The sequence below is a fragment of the Enhydra lutris genome, unplaced genomic scaffold (genome assembly GCF_002288905.1).
Source record: "Enhydra lutris kenyoni isolate GAN:26980312 unplaced genomic scaffold, ASM228890v2 scaffoldscaffold33, whole genome shotgun sequence".
Lineage (NCBI taxonomy): Eukaryota > Metazoa > Chordata > Mammalia > Carnivora > Mustelidae > Enhydra > Enhydra lutris.
In genome coordinates this window covers 21,966,205-21,988,214 of record NW_019154117.1, presented here as the reverse complement: position 1 = coordinate 21,988,214, position 22,010 = coordinate 21,966,205, and the positions used below count along the sequence as shown (strand labels likewise).

At 39.0% G+C, this 22,010-nt stretch overlaps 1 protein-coding gene across 1 annotated transcript in view; it reads left to right on the top strand.

Annotated features, from left to right (window-relative positions):
• LOC111153568 (FERM domain containing 3) overlaps window positions 1-20,485 on the top strand; it is a 348,258-nt gene extending 327,773 nt beyond the window's left edge. Inside the window, exon 14 of the mRNA XM_022512676.1 lies at window positions 19,764-20,485. Within this exon, the coding sequence (XP_022368384.1) occupies window positions 19,764-20,359 (596 nt within the window). The 3' untranslated portion in view covers window positions 20,360-20,485. The remainder of the gene's footprint in view (window positions 1-19,763) is intronic.
• The last annotated feature ends 1,525 nt before the right edge of the window (window positions 20,486-22,010 follow it).

The following is a 22,010-nucleotide window of genomic DNA, read 5'->3' as shown; positions in this document are numbered from 1 at the left end:
TGTGTGTGTGTGTGTGTGTTTGTGTGTGTGCACGCACGCACATGTCTAAGTTTCTTGTCATGTATACTTTCCTGAGTCACTGGGATGACTCTTCATGAGTTTTAAATAGAATGAATGGGCAGTTTCCCAAGAATACTCAGGGGCATCAGGTACATTTCTAGTATGAAATATTTTGCAATGTCTATGCCTCATCTGAAAAAGTAAATATCATTCTTGGGATCTTTTCTTTAAACCAGTGGGACATGCACTTCACTTGAAGGGTTAAACTTTATCTCCAACAAAGGAAAGTAAAAGAGTCATATAGGAGGTCAGCTGTATACTGTCTTACTACATTTTGGAAGACTGCATGCTGTTTAATGTGAACAGAAAACATTTTAGGGACTGATAACATTTGCAGAATGTAGTAAATTTTAAAGTTTATTTTATCTCTAACCCAAACTGTTAATCCTCACAACAGCAAGTGAGGTTTTTTTTTGGTTTTTTTTTTTTTTTTTTGCTTCTATCCTGCCCATGATAAAATCACAGATCTGAAATATAATTAGGTGACAGTAAATTTTATTAGGCAAAACTTTTCAGAGTGAAAGGGAACTTTAATAACATTGCTAGGGGTTACCTGTGTGACTTAGTTGGTTAATGGCCTTACTCTTAATCTTGGCTTAGGTCATGATCTCAGGTTAGAGAGATTGATCCCTGAGTCAGCCTCTGCACTTAGCATGGAGTCTGCTTGAGATTCTCTCCCTCTCCTTTTGCCCTTCCCCTACTCTCTCTCTCTCTCTCTCTCTCTCTCAAATAAATTAAACTTTTTAAAAATACTTCTAGGACAACTGCATACAGTGGGACTGTTGGGGACAAATAATCACCAAACATGATGCAACTGGTTTTAGCAAATGAAACAAGGCCAATGACAGAAGACTCTTCCTCAGTTACAAAGTAAGGGCCTCTTGGGGCCTCTCAGATCCCCTTTTCTCATAGTTTGGAACAAGCTTTCGGTCAGACAGGCTTGGGTACAAACCCCTGCTCTTGCTTCCTGACCTCCTGACCTTGTGCAAGATACTCAACCCCTCTGACTCTATTTCCTCACTTCCTTTTATGCATGTCACATGATCATGTGCCTAGAACGGCCAGCCCTGTCAAAATGTAGCAAAACTCTTGGTGCTTTTGTCTTTCTTTCCTCTTCCACATTTTTCAATAGTTAATGGAGAAATAGCTTTGCTTATTATATACAGGTAATTGGTGCTTTTAGGGAGAGTATATGTATAGTTTTCAGTGGGACATTTTACTGACATAGACTGACTAACAGCCATGCAACACTAGAACTAGAAAGGATTTGGTCCATTTTGTACATAACAGATCCAAGACCTAGATAACTAAGTGACATGTCTAAGGACACACAGAGTTCTGGCTCAGCTGGGAACTGAATCCAGGTCCCCAGAATTCCAGGCCATTGTTCCTCTCACTCTGTCCTAGTTCCCATAAGTGGAGTGATGACCTGTTCCCTTCTCCTCTCCCACTCTTCCTTCAAGCTTCTTTTCCATACCCTCAGTTTAAGAAGAAATAAGACGCACCTCCCAGAGCCAGTACGGCTATGTCGATGAACATAAGTTGATTAATTGAAAGTTAGCTCACCTCTAGGAGGAGGATGATTCTGGTTATTAGGCAACAAATCTGCCACCTCCGTAAGGACCTGTCAGTCTCGAGTGTGCGTAAGCAGCGGTGGTCAGTCCTCTCAGATCCAGTGTTCCCACTGAATCACAAAGATTTTGTAATGGTCTCCCTACACAAAGATGTAATGTAACGATCCTGAGATGAAACTCTGAGAAAACAGAGTCAACTTACACATAACTTTAAAAGTCAAATCAGCGCTTTCACTGTAATATTAGGAAACATTAGAAGTAATTTATAATAAAATAGTAAGTCTTTCCAGTGGTTTTTCTGAAGTCTGATTCAATGGGAGGCAGAATGGAGTGGAATGCTGGTTCCTCTGTGAAAGCAGTGGTGAGACATGGGCATCAAGGGCACCACTCAGAGAGGCAAGAATGTTTGCTCCTACGTCAGCATCCTGGATGGCAGTGATGTGATATCCTGAACAGATAAACAATGCTTGGCAAAAAACTCCCTTCAGTTTACCTAGTGGTAGTATGCCTAAATAATTCAAAATTTGTTTATCATACCCAGATGCCTTAAGCTTAAATGTAAAATAGAGACAGGTTATATTTTCAGATCATTGTCTAAGTAAGTTTTTGCTAGATGGGTACTATTTGATAAGACATCTGAAATTATGTGGGATGCAAAATAATTGATTCATTTTGTGGGACCATCTTGCACACTGTAGGATGTCTGGCATCCCTGACCCGCACCTACTAAATGATGCTGGCCCCTCTAATCAATGGACTTCCAAAAACAGCCTCGATGGTTTTTTAAGCACCCACCTCCCTGACAAGGGGCAGTGCCGCTTTCTGTGTATCCCAGCTCTGCACAGTTTCAAGGCATTCTGTAGTTGGGAATCAGCACAGGGTGGCCTGGGGTGCCTCACAGGGAACAAGAATGGTGGTTCCCAGTGGCGCCATTTCCCAAAGCTTCTCACACCGAGAAAGGTATGTTGCTCACAGGGTGAGGGTCAGGAAGCCAACAGTGGGGGTCGGGGGGAGAAGGGGGCCAGGAGTGGGGCTGCGGGAGTATCTCCTGCAAAGCGAGCCAGTTCTTTTGGCCAATGACAGCAATGGCATTGAGGGACTCTAAATAGATTTGTTCCCAAGTGGGCTTAAAGTTATCCCAAGTAATCCAAACTCCAAAGTCTTTGCTACTGACGTTGGTGTAGATAAATGCAAATGACAGGTGACCCATTACTTTATCCTATTGCCATATTGCCTCTACAGTGCTTTCTTTTTTTTTTTTTTTTAAAGATTTTATTTATTTATTTGACAGATAGAGATCACAAGTAGGCAGAGAGGCAGGCAGAGAGAGAGGAGGAGGCAGGTTCCCTGCTGAGCAGAGAGCCCGATGTGGGGCTCGATCCCAGGACACTGGGACCATGACCCGAGCCGAAGGCAGAGGCTTTAACCCACTGAGCCACCTAGGCGCCCCTCTACAGTGCTTTCTAACATTTTTCTTTTCTATACACTTTTGGGCCCTTGTGCAAACTCATGACTTACTTAGGGTTTAGTGTTATCTTCATTTAAGGAGGTTTGGTTTGGTGAGGATTGATAATGCATTGGTTCATTCACAAAAATCACCACACCCAGGCAAACCACATAAAGACCATGAACCAGTGTCTCTTTCGCTGTTTTGTATGCACACAAGCTGCTGGTGTTCTTGGCTGTAGTACTTGGATTCTTTCCTATGTCCAGTTAATAGAGAGGCTGATTTCTGAATGGAAATGTCTGCAATACTTACTCCATTTTTACCTGCTGTGTACTTAAAAGGTCTCTATATGTCCCCTTTGGCCCTGAGATGCTGTCACTGAGAATGTTCTTCATTGTCAGAGTCCTGCTAAGTAGGTTCTTTTGTGGTGCATGGCTTATCTTTAGGGGGTGCCATCACATTGGCATTGTATGAATCATTGTTAGATGGAATAGGCAGTGTGCAACCTGACCAGCTGTACATGGCAGGCACATTACCTGTCCATCATCAGTGGCTGGTCTTTTCCATCAGCATCTTGGAATTTTGCTATTTCACTTCATGGAGTATTTCTTCAAATTGAAAAATGACAATAATGGCATTAGAACATAGTTATGTTATCGTATTAATATATAATTATAATAGTTAACTTTTTTATGGGCTGCTTCCTATTTGTTAGAAACTTTACAGCTCTTCCTTAATTTTAATTAGGGCTATAAAATTATATAAATTTGAAAGTTATTTCCTTTTCTTATATTACTGTCATTTCACCTCGAAAAATTTTGTCAGCCATTGAGCTTTGTGAATATATTCAGGCATCTTCTCATATATGGAAGGAGTAAAAATAATTTTAACAAAGCAGTGTAGGTAAGTTTTACTAATTTAGTATTTCTGATCTCTTTAGATATTCTTGTTAGAATTCACCAGAAAAGGTGTGTGGGAAAATTTAAGCATCTATCATATAAAGAAAACTGAGAAAGTATGGATAACCAAATGTAATGAAATTCTCCTTGTACTCTATAATAGTGGACTTGTTAGAAAACTGATCTATATATTGATAAAATGATGTTGCTTGATAGCAGATCAAATTAGTCTAATGATTTTTGGTAAGATAGTAACATCTAATTTCTATAGCATTTTTGCCATAGATAATACTTACACATCCATAATTTCATTTAATCCTCTTGCTAGCCTTATGAGGTTATTCTTGTGTTCTAGAGAAGCAACCTGAGTTCTAAGAATATTAGCTCTTAAAAAAATTATTTTATATATTAAAAAAAAAAAAAGTGAGTGAGCATGGGGATGGGAAGCAGAAGGAGAGGGAGATTCTCCAAGCAGACTTGCACAAAGCGCAGAGCCTGATGTTGGTAGGGCCCAATCTCATGTCCCTGAGACCACAACCCAAGCCAAAACTAAGAGTCTTACTTATAAGACTTCAGTTATTAAGTAACTTCACTTAAAAGTTTTATTCTTGGGGCACCTGCGAGACACAGTCAGATAAGCATCCAACTCTTGGTTTTCATCACCCCAAATGGATAATGAAGCCTATGTAAACAGTCACTCCCCAGTCCACTCTTCCCTTAGCCCCTGGCAGCCACCAGAGTGCTTTCTGTCTTTATGGACTAATCTGTTCTGGATATTTCCGATAAATGGAATCCTACATTATGTGACCTTTTGTGTCTGTCTGCTTTCACTTAGTGTACGTTTTTTGAGACTTACCCACATAGCATGTATTCCTACTTCATTGCCTTTTATGGCTGAATGATATTCCGTTGTATGGATAAACTATATTTTGTCTATGCAACCACTGATGGGACATTTGGATTGTTTCCACCTTTTGATTACTGGAATAGTGCTGCTGTGCACATCTGTTTACATGTATTGGCCTGAACACTTGCTTTCAACTCTTTGGAGCATATGCTTGGGAGTGGAATTGCTGGTAATTCTGTTTCACTTTTTGAGGAACTACCGAACTGTTTTCCATAGAAGCTGAACCATTGTAAACTCCCCATCAGTACAAGGGTTCTGATTTCTCCACATCCTTACCAACACTTGCATTTTCAGGTTTAAAAAATAAATAATTGCTCTTCTAGTGGGTATAAAGTACTATCTTTATTTGGTTTTGAGTTGCATTTCCCTAATGACTAAGGATGTTGAGCATTTTTTCATGTGCTTGTTGGAACTTGTGTATGGCTTATGTGTTTTATGGTATTTTTCATGTATGTTGCTCAGTGGTATATACTGGAACTATGAAGAAATATGTTGAATTTTGAAAGATAAAACCAGTAATTCACTTCTGCACATCTTTTTCCCCTCGCATTTTATTGAGGTAGAATTGAAATACATCACTATATAAGCTTAAAGTGTACAGCATAATGGCTTGATTTACATATACTGTGAAATGATTACCACAATAAGTTTAGTTAGCATCTGTTATCTCTTATAAATGCAGTTTTTAAAAAACCAATTTTCCTTGTGATGAGAGCTCTCAGGATCTATTATCTCAATAACTTTCGTGTATATCATATAGTAGTGTTAACTATAGTCATCATGTTTTACATTATATTCCTAGTACTTGTTTATCCTGTAACTGGAAGTTTGCACCTTTTAATCCCTTTCCTCCAGTTCCCCCCATCCACTGACTATGGTAACCACAAATCTGATTTTTTTTTTCCAGGTTTCTTTTTTAAATTCAGTTGCTGAGAATATAAGTGACCATCATTTCATGTGCCTGTTGGCCATTTGTATATCTTCTTGGAAAAATGTTTGTTCAGGATTTTAGTCCACTTATAATTGGATTATTTGTTTCTGGTTTTTTTGCTATTTAGTTGTAGGAGTTCTTTATATGTTTATATATTAACCCCTTATCAGATACACAGTTGGCAAATATTTTTTTCCCATTCTGTAGGTTGTCTTCTCAGTTTGTTGATTGTTCTTTTTGCTGGGAAGAACTTTTTAGTGTGACAAAGTCTTGTTGACCTTTTAGTATGTTACTTGTAACTAGGTGTCATATCTGGAAAATCATTGCCAAGACCCATATTAAGGAGCTTATTTCCCATGTTTTCTTCTAGGAGTTTTGTGGTTTCATGTCTCATGTTTGTCTTTAATCCACTTTGAGTTAATTTTTGTGAGTGGTATAAGAACAGTGTCTAGCTTCTTTCTTTTACATGTGAATAGCCAATTTTCCCAGCACCATTTTATTGGAGAGACTGTCTTTTCTCCATTGAGTATTCTTGGCTTCACTGTCAAATATTACCTGACCAGATATGCTTGGGTTTATTTCTAGGCTCTCAGTTGTGTTCCACAGTACTTTTGTCAGTTTTATGCCAGTACCAGATTATTTTGATTACTGTATGTTACTAAAATCAGGAAGTATGATTGTTCTTCTCTCTCAGGATTGTTTCAGCTCTTTGACATCTTTTGTGGTTTCATATACATTTTAGGATTGTTTTCTCTACTTCATTAAAAAAAAAAAAATGCCGTTGGAGGGGCTCGTGGGTGGCTCAGTTGTTTAAGCCTCTCCCTTCAGCTCAGGTCATGATCTCAGGGTCCTGGGATTGAACCCCGAGTCAGGCTGTCTGCTCAGTGGGGAGTCTGCTTCTCCCTGGTGCTCTCCTCTGTGCTCTCCCTCTCTCCCTCAAATAAAGATCTTAAAAAAAAAATGCCATTGGAAGCTTGATAGGTATTGCACTGAATCTATAGATAGCTTTTGGTAGTATTGACATCTTATTTTATTAAATTTTATTTATTTGACAGATCACAAGTAGGCAGAGGCAGGCAGAGAGAGTGGGGGAAGCAGGCTCCTCACTGAGCAGAAAGCCCGATGCAGGGCGGTAGTATTGACATTTTAACACTATTAATTATTCTGATCCATTAACATGGGATATCTTTCCATTTATTTATGTCCTCTCAATTTCTTTCATCAATATCTTAATTTTCAGAATAGAGATCTTTTTACTGGCTAAGTTTATTCCTAAGTATTTTATGGTTTTTAAGATTTTATTTATTTGACGGAGCACAAGCAGGGGGATGGGCAGCAGGCAGAGGGAGAAGCAGGCTCCCTGCTGAGCAGGGAGCCTGATGCAGGAATTGATCCCAGAACTCTGGGATCATGACCTGAGCCAAAGGTAGCTCAGGCACCCAGGCACCCCAGTATTTTATTGTTTTTGATGCTTTTATAAATGGGATTATTTTATTTCTTTGTCAGGTAACTTTGTGTATAGAAATGCTACTGATTTTTGTGTTTTTAATTTTATATCCTGCAACTTTATTGAATTCTTTGATTGAACCTAAGTTTTCTAGTTGAGTCTTTAGGATTTTCTGTTTATAAAATCATGTTATCTATAAATAGAGACAGGTTTATTTCTTCCTTTCCAATTCTGATGCCTTTTATTTTTCTTGTCCGCTTTGGCAAGAACTTCCAGTATTATACTAAATAGGAGTGGTGAGAGTGGGCACATCTGTCTGTTCCTGATCTTAGAGGAAAAGCATTCAACCTTTCATCATTGAGTATGATGTTAGCTGTAGGGTTATCATACATGATCTTTATTGTGTTGAGGTACATTCCTTCAATACTTAATTTGTTAAGAGTTTTTATCATAAGTGGATGTTGAATTTTTGTCAAATGCTTTTCAGCAGTTATTAAAGTGATCATAGGATTTCTTTTTTCATTCTATTAATGTAATGTATCACTGATTGATTTGCATCCCAGGTTGAACCATCTTTATATCCCAAGTATAACTCCCAGTTGATCAGGGTGAATGATCCTTTTAATGTGCTGCTGAATTTGGTTTGCTATTATTTTACTAAGAATTTTTGGTCAGGGATGTTAGTCTGTAGTTTGTTGGTAGTGTCCTTTTCTGACTTTGTTATCAGGGGAATGCCAGCTCTATAAAAGGAAACATCACAACTCATACCACAGAAATACAAGGGATCATATGAGACTTTTGTGTCTCATGTAAGAATAGTTACCCGTGCTTTCTTTTTGTCACTGTTTGTTTGAAATATCTTTTTCTTTCCTTTCACTCTCAGTTTGTGTGTGTCATTAATGATAAAGTGAGCCTCCTATCAGCAGTATATTGTTGATTTTTAAAATCCACTTAGCCATTCTATGTCTTTTGATTGGATAATTTAATCTGTTTATGTTTAAAGTAATTATATTTGTTAAGTGAGGGCTTACTATTGCCATTTTATTCACTGTTCCTTGTTTCTTATTCTGCTTTTTTTTTTTTTTAATGTTTTGGTGCCTTGTGGTATCAGTAGGCTTTGACTTCTTTATCATGTTCTTTTGTCTGATTACTACATGTTTTTCCCTTGTGGTTACCATGAAGCTTATGTAAAATATCTTATTTTTTTTTAAAGATGTTTTTATTTTAGAGAAAGATTATGTGTGTGTATGTGAGTAGGGGGAGGAGTAGAGAGAGAGAATCCTGAAGCAGACTGAACTGAACCCCACTGAACGCAGATACCATTGTGGGGCTGGATCCCAGGACGGAGATCATAACCTGAGCTGAAACCAAGAGTTGGCCACTACTGACTGAGCCACCCAGGTGCCACACTTAAATAAAATATCTTTTAAAATTATAACACCCTATTTGAAAATAATAACAACTTTAATAGAATTCCTAAACTTTACACTTTGACTTCTGCTCTCTCTCACATTTTAGATTATTGTTATAATTTACATATTTTTATATTGTGTAAGAACAGATTATTTTAGTTATGGTTATTTTCACTGTTTTTTAACTATTTATTTATTTATTTATTTATTTGACAGAAATCACAAGTAGGCAGAGAGGCAGGCAGAGAGAGAGAGGAGGAAGCAGGCTCCCCGCCAAGCAGAGAGCCTGATGCGGGACTTGATCTCAGGACCCTGAGATCATGTCCTGAGCTGAAGGCAGAGGCTTAACCCACTGAGCCACCCAGGCGCCCTGTTTTTTAACTTTTAAACTCAAGTTGTAAGTGAATTATGAACCAACTTTACCATACCACACAATCTAACTTTGACTGTTTTATCATTACCAGTAAGTTTTACACTGCCTTTTAAGTTTTTATGTTAATTAGTATTCTTTTATTTCCAGCAAGAGTTCCCATTAGCATTTCTTTTAAGGCAGCTCTAGTGGTGATGAATTTCCTCAGCTTTTGTTTGTTTCAGAAAGTTTTTATAACTTCTTCATTTCTGAAGGGCAGCTTCACTGGATATAGCATTTTTGATTAACAGGTTTGTTTATTTGTTTTCGGTAGCATGACTATGTCATCCCATTATCTTCTGGCCTGAAGGGTAGCTGTTGAAAATCCACCAATAGTGTCATTGGATTTCCCTTGTATATAACTTCTCTCTTGTCTCTTGCTGCTGTTATAATTCTTTGTGTTTCACATCTGGCAATTCAGTTATGTAAGTGGGTGTTGGCCTATTCAGGGGGTCCTATTTGGGGGTCAGATCAGGTCAGCCTATTTGGGGGTCCTCAGGGTCTCCTGGGACTGGATCTCTATTTCTCTCCAAGTTGGGGAAGTTTTCCACCATTGTTGCTTTTTTAAAAAATTAAGTATAGTTGACACACAATGTGACATTAGTCACAGGTATATAATTGACATCTCTTTACATTATGCTATGGTGACCACAAGTGTAGTTGTCATTTATCACCACACAACACTATTACAACATTATTAACTATAATCCCTATCCTATATGCTCCTTTTAATCTCTGTGACTTATTCCTTCCATAATTGGAAGCTTGTATCTCCCACTCCCCTTCACACATTTTATACAACCTATCCCCGTAGCTATCAATTTGTACTCTGTATTTATGGATCTCTTTCTGCTTTTTGTTTATTTATATTCCATATATAAGTGAAATCATTTTGTACTTGTCTTCCTCTGACTTATTTCACTTAGCATAATGCCCTCTAAGTCCATCTTTGTTGTTGCAAGACCTCATTCTTTTTTATGGCTCATTAATTTTCTGTGGTGTATATATACCATATCTGCTTTATACACTCCTCTGTCAGGGAACACTTGACTTGCTTCAGTATCTTGGCTATTGTAAATAATGCTGCAGTACATGTAGGGGATGCATGTATCTTTGCAAATGAGTGTTTATATTTTCTTTGGGTAAATATTCAGTAGTGGAATTACGGGATCATACGGTATTTCTCTATTTCATTTTCTGAGGAACCGCCATACTGCCTTCCACAGTGGCTGCACCAATTTACATTTCCACCGACAGTGCACAAGTTTCCTTTTTCTTTACATCCTCACCATTACTTGTTACTTCTTGTCTTTTTGAGTCTAGCCCTTTGACAGGTGTGCAGTGATAGCTCTGACAAGTGATAACCTCAGCGGTAAGGTTTGATAACCATTTCCCTGATGATTACTGTTGAACATATTTTCATGTGTCTCTTCACTGTATGTCGTCTTTAAAAAAATGTCTAGTCAGATCTTCTGTCTAGTTTTTGTCAAATTGTTTTTTAGCTGGTGTGTTGTACAAATTCTTTATATATTTTGTACATTAACCTCTTACCAGATGTATCATTTGCAGATACCTTCTCCCATTCCAGTAGGTTGCCTTTTCCTTCTGTTGACGTTTTCCTTTGTTGTACAAAAGCTTTTCATTTCGATCTACATCTAATAGTTTATTTTTGCTTTTATTTCCCTTGCCTCAGAAGACATACCTAGTAAAATGCTAAGGCATAGGATTTTTATGCTTTCAGGTCTCACATTTAGTTTGTCACTCAATTTTGAGTTTATATCTGTGTATGATGTAAGAAAGTGGTCCAGTTTCTCTTTTGCATGTCTCCAGTTTTCCTAGCACTGAGAAGAGACTGTTTCCCCCTCTTCCCCCGTTGTGGATATTGCCTCCTTTGTCATTGATTAATTGACCGTATAATTGCGGGTTTATTTCTGGGCTCTTTATTCTATTCCGTTGATTTATGTGTCTCTTTTTGTGCCAGATTACTACAGCTGTATAGTGTTTCTTGAAATCTGGAATTGTGGTATCTCCAGCTTTGTTCTTTTTTTTTTCTTTAAGATTTTATTTATTTGACAGAGAAAAACTGACAGCATTAGAAGGGGCAGGGTCAGAGGGAGAAGCAGACTCCCCACTGAGCTGGGAGCCTGATGTGGGACTCGATGCTGGGATTCCAGGATCATGAACAGAGCTGAAGGCAGTCACTTAACCAACTGAGCCTCTCAGGCACCCTCTTTTTTTTTTCTTAAGTGTGCTTTTGCTATTTAGGGTCTTTTGTGGTTTGATACCAATTTGAGGATTATTCTAGTTCTGTGAAAAATACTATTTATGTTTTGATAGAGATTGTACTGAATCTGTAGATTCCTTTCAGTATTACAGAAATTTTAACAATATTCTTCCAATCCATGAGCATGTAATATCTTTCCATTTGTTTGTGTTGTATTTCCATTTGTTTGTGTTGTGTTCAATTTCTTGAATCAGTGTTTTATAATTTTCAGAGTACAGGTCTTTCACCTCCTTGGTTAAGTTTACATATAGGTATCTTATTCATTTTGGTGCAACTGAAAATGGTATTTAGTACACTTAGTAAATGGAATTGTGTTCTTTCTGCTATTTCATTATTAATGAATAGCAACAACTGCTATTTCATTTTTAGTGAATAACAGCAATACCTATGTATTAATGTTGTACCCTGCAACGTTACTGAATTCATATATTCTGTTTTTGGTAGAGGCTTTAGGGTTTTCTGTGGGTCGTGTCATGTCATCTGTAAGTAGTGAAAGTTTTTCTTCTTCCTTGCATTTTATTTCTTTTTCTTGTCTGATTGCTATAGTTAGGATTTCCAGCACTATATTGAATAAAAGTATTGAGAGTGGACATCTTTCTCTAGTTCATGATCTTAGAATAAATGCTCTGTTTTTCATCATTGTGAGTATAATGTTAGCTGTGGGTATTCATATATGGCTTTTACTATGTTAAGGTATGGTCCTTCAAACCCTACTTTGTTGAGAGTTTTTAATCATGAGTGGTGTCGTACATTGTCAAATGATTTTTCTGCATCTATTGAGATATGATTTTTATCCTTCATTTTCTTAAAGTGATATTTCATATTGATTTGTGAATACTGAATAAATCTTCATAATAAATCCCACTTGGTTGTTGTGAATGGTCTTTTTAATGTATTATTAAATATGGTTTACTAATATTTTGTTGAGGATTTTTGGGTCTGTATTCTTCAGGGAAATTGGCCTATGGTTCTGTTGGTGTTGTTTGCTTGCTTTGTTTTGTTTTTTTGTACTGTCTGTCTGGTCTCAGTGTCAAGGTCATATTGGCCTTGCATAATGTATTTAGAAGCTTTCCTTCCTCTCCCATTTTTTTTTTTTTTTGAATAATTTGAGGAGAATGCCTATAAACTCTTCTTCAAATATTTCAAATATTTGGTAGAATTCACCTGTGAATCCATTGAAGATTGCCAGGAGTTTTTTTGACCATCAATTCCATTTCTTTATTTTTATTGGTCTGTTCAGATTTTCTATTTCTGATTCATATTTGGAAGATTATAGGTTTCTAGGAAGTTTTCCATTTCTCCTATATTATCTAATTGGTGAGCATATAACTTTTGTGGTTGTCTCTTATAATCCTTTGTATTCCTGTGTTGTCAGTTGTTACTTCTCATCTACCATTTCTGAATTTTATTTGGTTCCTCTCTTTTTTCTTAGTGAGTCTGGCTAAAGGTTTATCAATTTTGTCTATCTTTTTGAGGTACCAGCTCTTAGTCTAATTTTTTTCTGTTGTGTTTTTGTTGTTGCTGTTGTTTTGTCTTTATTTCACTTATGTGTGGTTTTATTATTTTATTCCCTCGACTAACTTTGTTTTTTTCTAGTTCTTTTGGGATGAGGTTAGAGTGTTTGAAATTTCTCTTGTTTCTTAAGGTAGGCTTATATTGCTATAAATTTCCCCCTTCCAGCTGCTTTTGCTGTGTCCCAAAGATTTGAACATTTTAATTTGTCCCCATGTGCTTCTAAATTTCTATTGACCCAGTGGTTTAGTAGCACGTTGATCAGCCTCCACATGTTCCCCCCCCCCAGTTTTTTTTCCTTGTGATTTTCTAGTTTCATACCTCTATGGTTAGAAAAAAATGCATGACAATTTCAGTCTTAAGTTTATTGAGATTTGGTGGCTTAATGTGATCTATTTCATATAATGTTCCATGTGTACTTGAAGGAAATATATATTCTCTTATGTATATATTTATTTAGACCAGATGGATATACGTGTTGTTCAAAGATGTAGTTTCCTTACTGATATTCTGCCTAGATGATCTCTCCATTGATGTAAATATGGTGTCAAAGTTCTGTACTATTATTTTATTATTATCAATTACTCCTTTGTGTCTGTTCATCTTTGCTTTATATATTAGGTGTTCCAACATTGGTTGCACATATATATACAAATGTTATATCCTCCTGTTGGATTGATCCCTTTATCCTTTATAATTCCCTTGTCTCATTACAGTCTTTGTTTTAATGTCTCTCTTGTCTGATTAAAAAAAGGGGGGGCAGAGTGGCAATCCTTGTTTTTTTTTTAATTTCCATTTGCATGGAAGTTTTTTCCATCTTTCACTTTCAGTCTGTATGTATCTTTAGGTCTGAAGAGCAGCTCTTGTAGGCAGCATATAAATGGGTTGGGTTTTTGTTGTTTTTATTATCCATCCTGCCACCCTATGTCTTTTGATCAGAGCATTTGACCATGTACATTTAATTACTGTACCATGTACCTTTAAATACATACCTATTGACATTTTGCTAATTGACTTCTGATTGTTTTTCTAGTTCTCCCTTTTATCTCTTGTTCTTGCCCCTTGTGATTGATGACTTTCTTTTGTTTTAGAGTTTCACTACCTTTCTCTTTATTTTTTGTGTATTTATATGAGTTTTTTTTTAAAGCTTTTATTTATTTGACAGAGAGAGACAAAGCAAGAGAAGAAAATAAAGTAGGGGGAGTGGGAGAAGGAGAAGCAGGCTTCTGGTGACCAGGGAGCCTGATTCAGGGCTCGATCCCATGACCTTGAGATCATGACTTGAACTGAAGGCAGCTGCTTAATGACTGAGCCACCCAGGTGCCCCTATATCAGGTTTTTTATTTGTGGTTACCATTAGGCTCATATATAACATCCTATGTATATAGCAGTCTATATTAAGTTGATGTCACTTAAGTTTGTAACACAGTCTAAAAGAACTTCATTTTTACTCCCCCCTCCACTTTTTTATGTATATGTTGTCATATTTTACACCCTTTTATTTTGTGAGTCCCCTTAACTTTTAAGATATAATTGATTTTACTTCTTCCTTTTTTTTTTTTTTTTAAGTTAGTAAGTATTCTACTTTCTTTACTGGATTTTTGCTTTTAGTTAGAAAATTGTTTTTCTTTCACAATTTTCTTACTTTCAATTATGGCCTTTTCTTTTCTACTTAAAGGCCTTTAATATTTCTTTAAGGCCAGTTTAGTGGTGATGACCTCCTTTAACTTTTGCTTCTCCAAGAATATCTTTATTTTTCCTTCAATTGTTTTGTTTTAACTTGAAAGAGAGCGAGAACAGGGGAGAGACAGAGGAAGCGGGAGAGCATGAGCCTGATGCGGGGCTCAATCTCACAACCGTGAAGTCATGACCTGAGCGGAAACCAAGACTTGGGCATTTAACCACTCCACCCAGGCGCCCCATTATTTTTCCTTCATTTCTGAATGATAACTTTGCCAGGTAGAGTATTCATGGTTATAGGTTTTTTCCTTTCAATACTTTGCAGGCCAGGAGCAAGTGGCATGATATAGTCACAGTTTCTGCTGAAAATTCAGCAGATGGCCTTATGGGGTTTTTCCTTGTACCAGTTGTAACTAGTTACTTCTCTCTTTCTTATGTCTTTTAAAATTCTGGCTTATAATTTGAAATTTTAATTATTTTGCGTTTTTGTGTGGACCTCCTTGGGGTTCATCTTGTTTGGAACTCTCTCTGCTTCCTGAACCTGGATGTCTGTTTCACTCCACAGGTTAAGGAAGTTTTCAGGTCTAATTTTTTTCCAGTAAATTTTCTGCCCCTTCTCTCCCTTCCTACTGGAACCCTTAAAATATGATTGTGTGTTTGCTTGCTGTTGACCAAGAGATCCCTTTACCTGTCCTCACTTTAAAAAATTCTTTCTAATCCTGTCTTCCAGATCACTGATATGTCAATTCTTCTGCATCTACTAGTTTGTTGATTTTCTCTAGTGTATTTTTTCATTTCAATTATTGTATTCTTCAACTCTGATTAGTCCTTTTTTATATTTTTCATTTCTTTGGTTTAGTTCTGAGCTCACCACGTTTTTTCTCCAGGCCAGTGAGCATCTTTATGACCATTAAACTCATCAGGCAGATTGCTTATCTCCATTTCATTTAGTTCTTTTTCTGTGGTTTTGTCTTGTTATTCCATTTGGAGTATATTCCTCTTTCTCCTTATTTTGACTTTCTGTGTTTGTTTCCATGAATTAGGTGGAACAACTGCTTCTTCCAAACACAAAGGAGTGGTCTTGTGTATGGTCATCCCCTGTATAAACTATTTGTTCCTGGTTCCTTTGGCTGGCTCAGGCAGTGGCTGGTGTGGGCTGGGGTTTCAGGGCTCTCTCTGCTGAGGGCACCCTGACAAAACACTTCAGCTGAAGCTGAAGTGGGTACAAGCCAGGGGTTCCTGGGATACTCACCCAGGGTGCACCCTGGTAGGTGGCTGGAACTGAGGTAGGTCCTTGCTGGGTGTTCCCAGGGTGTTTTGTGCAGGGTGTGCCCCGGCTAGGGTGGCTGGACCTGAAATAAGTGTGAGAGAGTTGCCCTAGCAAGTCATCTGGAGCTGAATGGTATAGGTCCAGGGTGCTTTGCTCCTGTGATACCTCGGTGGGACACTTGGAGCTGTAGTGAGTACTGATTAGGCATATCTCAAATGTGCTGTGCTGGGGCCACTTTGGTTGGACAGCTGGAGGTGGTGTAGGTTAATCCCAGGATCCACTGAGGCAGTAAGCCAGGACTCCCAGCCTCTACTCCAAGATGGAGGGAATTGTCAACTCTGGTGGTCAGCAGCCCCTTTCATCTGGAAAGAGTTCCAGCAGCTCTCCTGACATTTGGCAGAGTTCTAGGGCTGTGTCTTTATATCCTTGCTGCTCTTTTAAATCACACCTCTTTTTGTGTACCCCAAGGCATGCAAGACTGGTCTGGGCTAGGTGCCCAGGGCTGGCTGGCTGGCTGGGTAGCAGGCTGGCTAGTCTATCCAGACCCTGCTCGGATCTCTGCTGTCAGGTAGAGGGGGAATGTAAACCATGGCATTTGCCAGACCTTCTGATCCAAAGAGAGTTCCAGCAGTTCTGCTGCCCTCTGACAGAGTTCTAGAAGCTCTCTTAACCACAGCTTACTTTCTGTGCTCCAGAACAACGAATCCGGACACAGTCCCCCAGTCCTGTCCCTCCCCTGTGCAGTTTGCATTATAGCGTCTCCACTGCTCTCGCCGTTCTCTGTGCTCAATCACCTTGTACAGAAGCTGTTCATTCAGCCCTCAGGTCATCGGGACTATAACTACCTGTAGATTTGGTGTATATGTGGAGGAAGTGAGTTCAGTTTCTCTCTCTATGGTTATCTCAGACCAGAAGGCCAGCCATTGTTGCTTTGTTCCTGGTTCCATTCTTTTTTTTTCCTTCTTGATTTAGCATAATGCCAAGATTGTTTCTTTCATTGTATCCCATAAGTTCTTTTCTTTTTCTTTTTTTTTTCTTTTTGATTCTCTGACTAGATAATTTGTCCAATCATCCAGGTTTCTGATTTTTTTTTTCTGCATAGTCGAGTGTGCTTTTGAAGCACTCTACTGAATTCTTCAGTTCAATTACTGTATTTTCCAGTTCTAGGATATTTTTTATGGTTTCTGATTCTTTGTTGAACTTCTCATTTTGTTCATTTTTCATTTTCCTAATTTTGTTTAGCCCCCTATGTGTTCTTGTGTTTCAGTAAACTTCTTTAAGAGGATTATTTTGAATTCTTTGACAGATCAGAGATCTCTGCTTCTTTCGGGTTAGTAATTAGTGCCTTAATTTGCTTTGGTGTGGTCATATTTACCTGATTTATTGTGATGATTGATTACCAGTGAACTACTTTCCTATCTGAAAATGATAGGTGATCTCTGAGTCTTTGCAGGTTCATTTTGGCAGAGAGCTCTTCAGCAGCTCGGTTTGGGTTTCTAAATGTGTATGCTGGTACCATCCTTGGGCAGGTGAGCTACTGTTAGGGGCTATTTTGGGGCATGACAGGTGTTCAGGCTTTGAGGTCATGGGTGGATGGGTGTGCCACTGACTGAGAAGAGCTGGATAGGATTGCTGGCTTGGTCCCCTGCCCCTGTGAGGTGGTAGGATGGGCACCGCAGTTGCCTGGATTCTCCGGGTAGTCTTACTAGATGGTCAGGACCGGGTCCTATACTCAGCAGTTAAAGTGGGGTTCTGAATTAGCTTCCCTGCCTTGCCAGGGCAATAAGACAGGACCTAGGGCCTGCATCGTTTGTTGTCTGGGGACCTGAATCAAGCAAGAGTGTGCACTGGATATTCTGGGCGGGTGAGGCTACCAGTTTTGCTCTGCAGACAAGGAAAGCCACAGGCTGGCTCTCTGTGAGCAGGGCTCTTAATGTCTGAAGTGTTCTGGGGAGGTTCCTTGGTCGGCAGGGGGTTATGAATTAGTTTCCCTGCCTGGACACAGCAGGAGAAGCAGCTCCAAGGCTAGTAAGGCTCTTTGCTGTCCTTACCCAAGCTAACTCATGCCACAGTTTTTCTGGCTGAACAGTAACCCTTGCTTTGATCTGAAGGCGGTCAGCTCTACCCACCTACCCCACAGCCTGAGCGTTGCCAAGTCACATAGCTCACAGGTGTTCTCACCAGCCTTTCCTGCCACGCAGGTCTGGGGACTACTCTCCACAGCCTTGAACCGTGACTCAACCCTTTTACCTAGGAAAGCCCCTTCAGGCAACTTTGAGTTTCCCCCATCAGGCTTTCTGGTTGAGAAGGACCAGGAGCCAGGCTCTACAGAGTGTAGGGGAAGGGACAGACCAGGCTCCAGGCCGATAAAACAACTCTGAAGACCCAAGTAAGCAGACCTGAACCCTGCTGCTTTCCCAGGGGTCAGACTGTTCTCCTGACTCAGTTCTGCAAATGAACCAGAACCACCGCTTGGGATTACGACTTGGGCCCGGCAAGTGTGCACTTGGTCTGCCCAGATCCAAGGGCAGAAGCGCCCTCCCTGGTGCTCTGTCCCAATCAGATTCCCAGTTTTTGAGCCCCACAGATTCCCCTATAATCCCTATGAAGCAAAGCCAGCTCCCTTGAAGCAACCCACAGTGCTGGATATCACCCCTGTGCTCTTGGGGACTTCCCAGCATGGTGCAGGTCACTGGCCAGGAAGGGGCCCTAGGGCCAGCATAGAACCACGCCTCTACCTACCTTTCCAGAGTTCTCTGTCTTGCTCTCTTTGGTGTAGTGGGCTGCGTTAGCCTTGCTCCCACATTCCAGGATTCTCTCCTTGGTGTCTGACGGTCCAGGGTGGTTGTGTGCTCCCCCTCACAGGAACAACAGCTAAGTCCAGTCTATCACTTCTTGCACGTCTTGGAAATCCTGAAATGTAGTAGTTAATAGTTAATGCACCCAGCTACCACTGTATCACCCTGTAGATCCACCCTGAGGAACATGGCTTTGATAAAGCCAGATTTTAATTCCAACTAAGAACCCAAGACTCAAAATGAGCAGAGCCAGCCTTAGGCAACTGCATTTGCTCTCTGTTGACATGAAGAGCTAAGAAACCGCTCTCCCCTGATAAACTTTAAGAAATAACATGCCTGCCCTTTGACCAAGTGATTTTCCTTTCAGGTATCTATTTGTGGCAAATGAACTCAAACAAAAGGGTAAAAAAGCTTTTATGTGTAAAGGTGTTTGCTAGCATTTCTTTCTTACAACCGCAAAGCAATTTAAATGTTTGTCAATAAGCAACAAATTTACTGTATTCGTAGAGAATTTGGCAGCCTAAGAATAATACTATGGGAGTTCATTTCAACATGGAGAATGTCTAAGTTAAAATGTTAAATGAAAAGAGCAAGATGCAAGTTTGTGCACACATGATTACAGTTATGTATGTAAGTGCAGTTCTATAAAACTAGAAGCCACTAATTTGTGCCTGGATGAAGACTAGGATACATAAAAATAAGGCTGTCATTGAACAGTAGATTCTATAATTTGTCATCTAAGGTAGTACAGTAACTGTTGACTTCTAAAAGACACCATTCAAAATTACAATAATGGTTTATTGTCCTCTTATTCTTGTAGACATGACCAAAGTTGGAGGCTTGCAGACCCTAACTGTACGCATCGGTATTGCAAATATTGCCAACCATTTGAGATGTGTTGCTTATTTGGGGTTTAGCATGTTGAACTTAGGGGTCTTTTACTAAAAGTACCTTGTTAAAAGTCAGCATTCCACACAGTGATTTCATGGATTCCTTGAATTCCATTTTTTCCCCTTTTTTCTTTTTCTTTCTTTTTTCTTTGTTAGTTTCCATCTCTAGATCTTTGTGGGAAGGAAAAAGAAAAAAAACAACCTGAAATATAAAATTAAGGGGACAAATGTCTCTTTTTACAGGTGTTCCATTACCCAAAGAAGACATTTCTGCCCCTCTGATCTCTAGCTCGCCAGTGAAGGAAGCCCGGGAGTATGAAAACCCCCCAAATGAAGAAGAAGATAAAATCAAAGAAGAGCCCCTGACCATCTCGGAACTGGCGTACAACCCGAGTGCCAGCCTGCTCCCCACCCCCATGGATGATGATGAGATCGACATGCTCTTTGACTGTCCTTCGAGGCTAGAGTTGGAAAGAGAAGACACGGATTCTTTTGAGGAACTGGAAGCGGATGAACATGCCTTTTTGATGGCCGAAGAGGAAGAGCTGAAGGAGGCTCGCCAAGCTTTGTCGTGGAGCTATGACATTCTGAGAGGCCATATTCGGGTGAACCCACTGGTCAAGAGTTTTTCCAGGCTCCTGGTGGTGGGCCTGGGGCTGCTGCTCTTTGTATTCCCCCTGCTCCTCCTCCTTTTGGAGTCAGGTATTGATCTCTCCTTCTTATGTGAAATCCGCCAGACGCCAGAGTTTGAGCAGTTTCACTATGAATACTACTGCCCTTTAAAGGAGTGGGTGGCTGGCAAAGTCAACCTCATTCTCTACATGCTGGGCTGCTCGTAAAGTTTGTATCTCCTATGACTAAGGGCTATATTCAATACTAGTGATTTTGCTTTTTTTGTTTTTGTTTCTGTCTTTTTCCGCAAATGCCTGGTTCTGCTTGGTCACGGGGCCATGAACAGGTGTTCCTCACTCATAACGGATTATTGAAAACTTTCAGTTAGCTTTCCATAATTCACTGCAGTTAAATAAGTTCAAGTCAAATACAGTTATTTTAGTTATAGGTCAGGAAGATGGCCTTTAAGTAACCAAAAACATGTTTATTTTTTATTATACTACAGACATACTCTTTATTATATCATAATACATAATACATTGAACTGAATTAGATTTCCCCCTTTTTTAATAGTTAGCACCATTGTAAGGTTCTGGATCAGAATTTTAATAACAACCCAAGAGAAAGTTTTTGAATATAATCCTTAGTGAAAACAACGTCCTCTAACCCATGCCTATACAACTAAATTTATGCTGGGCTTTTGTTTTCTGTTTTTTTAAAAATATTTTTATGTGTTCAAAATATTTTGGTAAATTTTTAGCAAAAAAAGAAGCCTCCTGGAGTTATTTAAGTGTACAGATTGTTTAAGACTAATGCACAAAGGGTATGTCAGGAATTTTTTAATGTTTTGGCACTGGTTTGTTTTTTACAATATTTTTGGCTGAACCAATTGCATAATTTGTTGTTACCTGCGTATGAGGTAGATAGACACTGTAGTAAGTAAGCTCTTGAAATGGATGATGGAACTGGAGGATGTAGAAACTGAGAAGACTCAAGTGGACACAGGGCGGTCCATTTTTTCAAAGTATTTGGACAAGATGATTTACTCCCTTCATTTGCATTCTGTCCATATATTTTGGTTGGGAAAGAACGTTTTTTAAAGGGAAAACAGTTAAAAGTTATGCTAGGTAATTGCATATTATTGTACATTAACCCAAGAGTAGACACAGATAGGAATTGGGCAAGTAGCAAAATAGGAGTTTGGTGAGGCTGCTGCTGTGCAGGGGTGGTAGGCAAACCATCTTTTACGAAAGTGGTGGTGATGCATGGGTATTGGATGATGTAAAGAATGTGCACTTGCTGTCCAAGTTGATGGGTATATGTTTAAGTGGATCTAAGTCAAAGAGGAGAAACTGTAAGGCATATTTTTCAGGTCCCTCATGCCTTTCACTGATTCAATGGGAAAAATTTCAAAAGAAGTGTGTGTAAGAGAGAAAGAGAGAGAGAATATGGAAAGAATGGAGTGTGGCTTTTTGATAAATGCTGGTGATCTTCCTTTTTGGTGGCTGTTATCCTCTTTTCCTTCCCTGGTTTTCTTAAGATCTTAACTCGTTCCTAATTGGGGCTTCCATTAAGAAAGTCGAAGGGACTCATTAGAGGATCTCGCATTCAGCTTGGGTGAAATAGTAAAATGACTCCTTAACCCAATAGCAGAGGAAACAAATGTTCTAGTACCTTCCTTCATACCATAAGATCCACAATAGAAAGAACGGTTCTGATGCTTCCCTGGACAGAGTACTTACCAATACTGTGATATAATTGATCAAGAAAAGAGTATGGCACCTAGGGCATAGTGCATTGGGATTTCTCCATGGATTGAGAATATTCTGTTGCCTTCATTTACAAAGAGATTCGGCGCCTGTATTCTCTCCTTAACCA